Below are 1,313 nucleotides of genomic sequence, written 5' to 3' on the forward strand. Positions count from 1 at the left end.
ACCATTTTATCAGATTATTGTGAATTTCGCGACTCTTTTGTGTAACACAGCGTGGACAGGACAGTTCTGTATATCCTTGCTAGCGGTCAAAAACAGCTCTTTGTGTTTGCCAATGTCGCAAAATTGTTTGTCGTCGGCCAAAAACGTGTATACTGTACTGGCGTACCAGACGGGGAGCTCGGTAATATATTGGCTTGTACTACAGTATAAACCAGCTACCGATTGGTCGTAAACCAGGGGGTCGGGTTTTACAAATATGGACTGATTTGTACTTTCAGATAGGGGCGTACCTAGATTCTACACATCCCTGATCATCAACCTTTTTCGCGCAAGACCAGAAGAACTTCTTTGCCGCCGTATCCCTCTTTGAAGTCATGCGCAGTACATTCTACGTGGCTCTAGCCTTCGCGATTGTGACTCGCAGCAGCGCTTCCGCAGAACTCCCGAATCCCGACGAGACTGGGCTCTTATCAGACACTTACCGGTATACCAAAAGGTCTCTTCGGGTCGCAGGCCAAGAAGTCGCCCGGGGCGGGCAGGGCGACGAGTTTGTAAAAGTCATCGTCCAGGGTACAGTCGTGCACCTCCAATTCGGCAGGGCGGACCATATCAACAGTGCCAGAGCATATGCGCACAACGTAAAGTAAAAAACAAACGCAAATCCAGTGCACTGATATTTTATTTGTTAATTCAGTACAACATTTACGTTAATCTTCTGCATAATCTTGGCGTCAGACGCTCGAATCGCGGGCGCGCAACGAGGGGGGGAAAGCCGTTGAGGTTAATTGCTAGGGTGGTGATGGGCAAAGGTAATTGCGCATCCGATTCGCGTAATCATACAATCTGGCAGGGTATCGACTGATACCGGTGCCGAATTGGAGGTGCACGACTGTTCTATTAATAACAAAATCTTTAAGAGACCGGCGGATAAAGACCTAAGCAAACTGATCGCGGCGGCCAAGAAGGCAAAATTGAAGAACATGAAGGCTAAGCTCTCAAACGTCATTGAGGAGGCAGCGAAGTAGCCACATTATTAGTTTTTTTTAACCCCTCTCGAAAGCAAATAAGCTCTAATTTCCGTGAGAAAAATAGGCACCCACAAAACAATTTTGGGCTGCGCTCCGCCTTTTTTTATTCGGGCTAAGCTTTGCTGGGTGCGGTTTTTTTTTTTTGCTGCTTGGATGCGGATGGCAAGATTGCTTCTAAGCGCTCACAGAACCGTGCATTGTTGATTTTCTTTTTGTTTTCAGAGGCATTTCCTTGGTTTTAGCCAGACGGCAAAGGCGGGGCTCCTATTGGATCAAATACCTCTC

At 47.1% G+C, this 1,313-nt stretch overlaps 1 protein-coding gene across 1 annotated transcript; it reads left to right on the forward strand.

The window, feature by feature from the left end:
• Nucleotides 1-374: 374 nt before the first annotated feature.
• On the forward strand, nt 375-647 carry PITG_23135 (secreted RxLR effector peptide protein, putative; the record flags this gene model as incomplete). The annotated part of the gene is made up of 1 exon (XM_002997250.1): nt 375-647. The coding sequence occupies one exon, from the start codon at nt 375-377 to the stop codon at nt 645-647; it is 273 nt and encodes a 90-aa protein (XP_002997296.1).
• Between the last annotated feature and the right edge of the window lie 666 nt (nt 648-1,313).

Source organism: Phytophthora infestans, genomic scaffold (genome assembly GCF_000142945.1).
Source record: "Phytophthora infestans T30-4 supercont1.79 genomic scaffold, whole genome shotgun sequence".
In the NCBI taxonomy this organism is placed as follows: domain Eukaryota; phylum Oomycota; class Peronosporomycetes; order Peronosporales; family Peronosporaceae; genus Phytophthora; species Phytophthora infestans.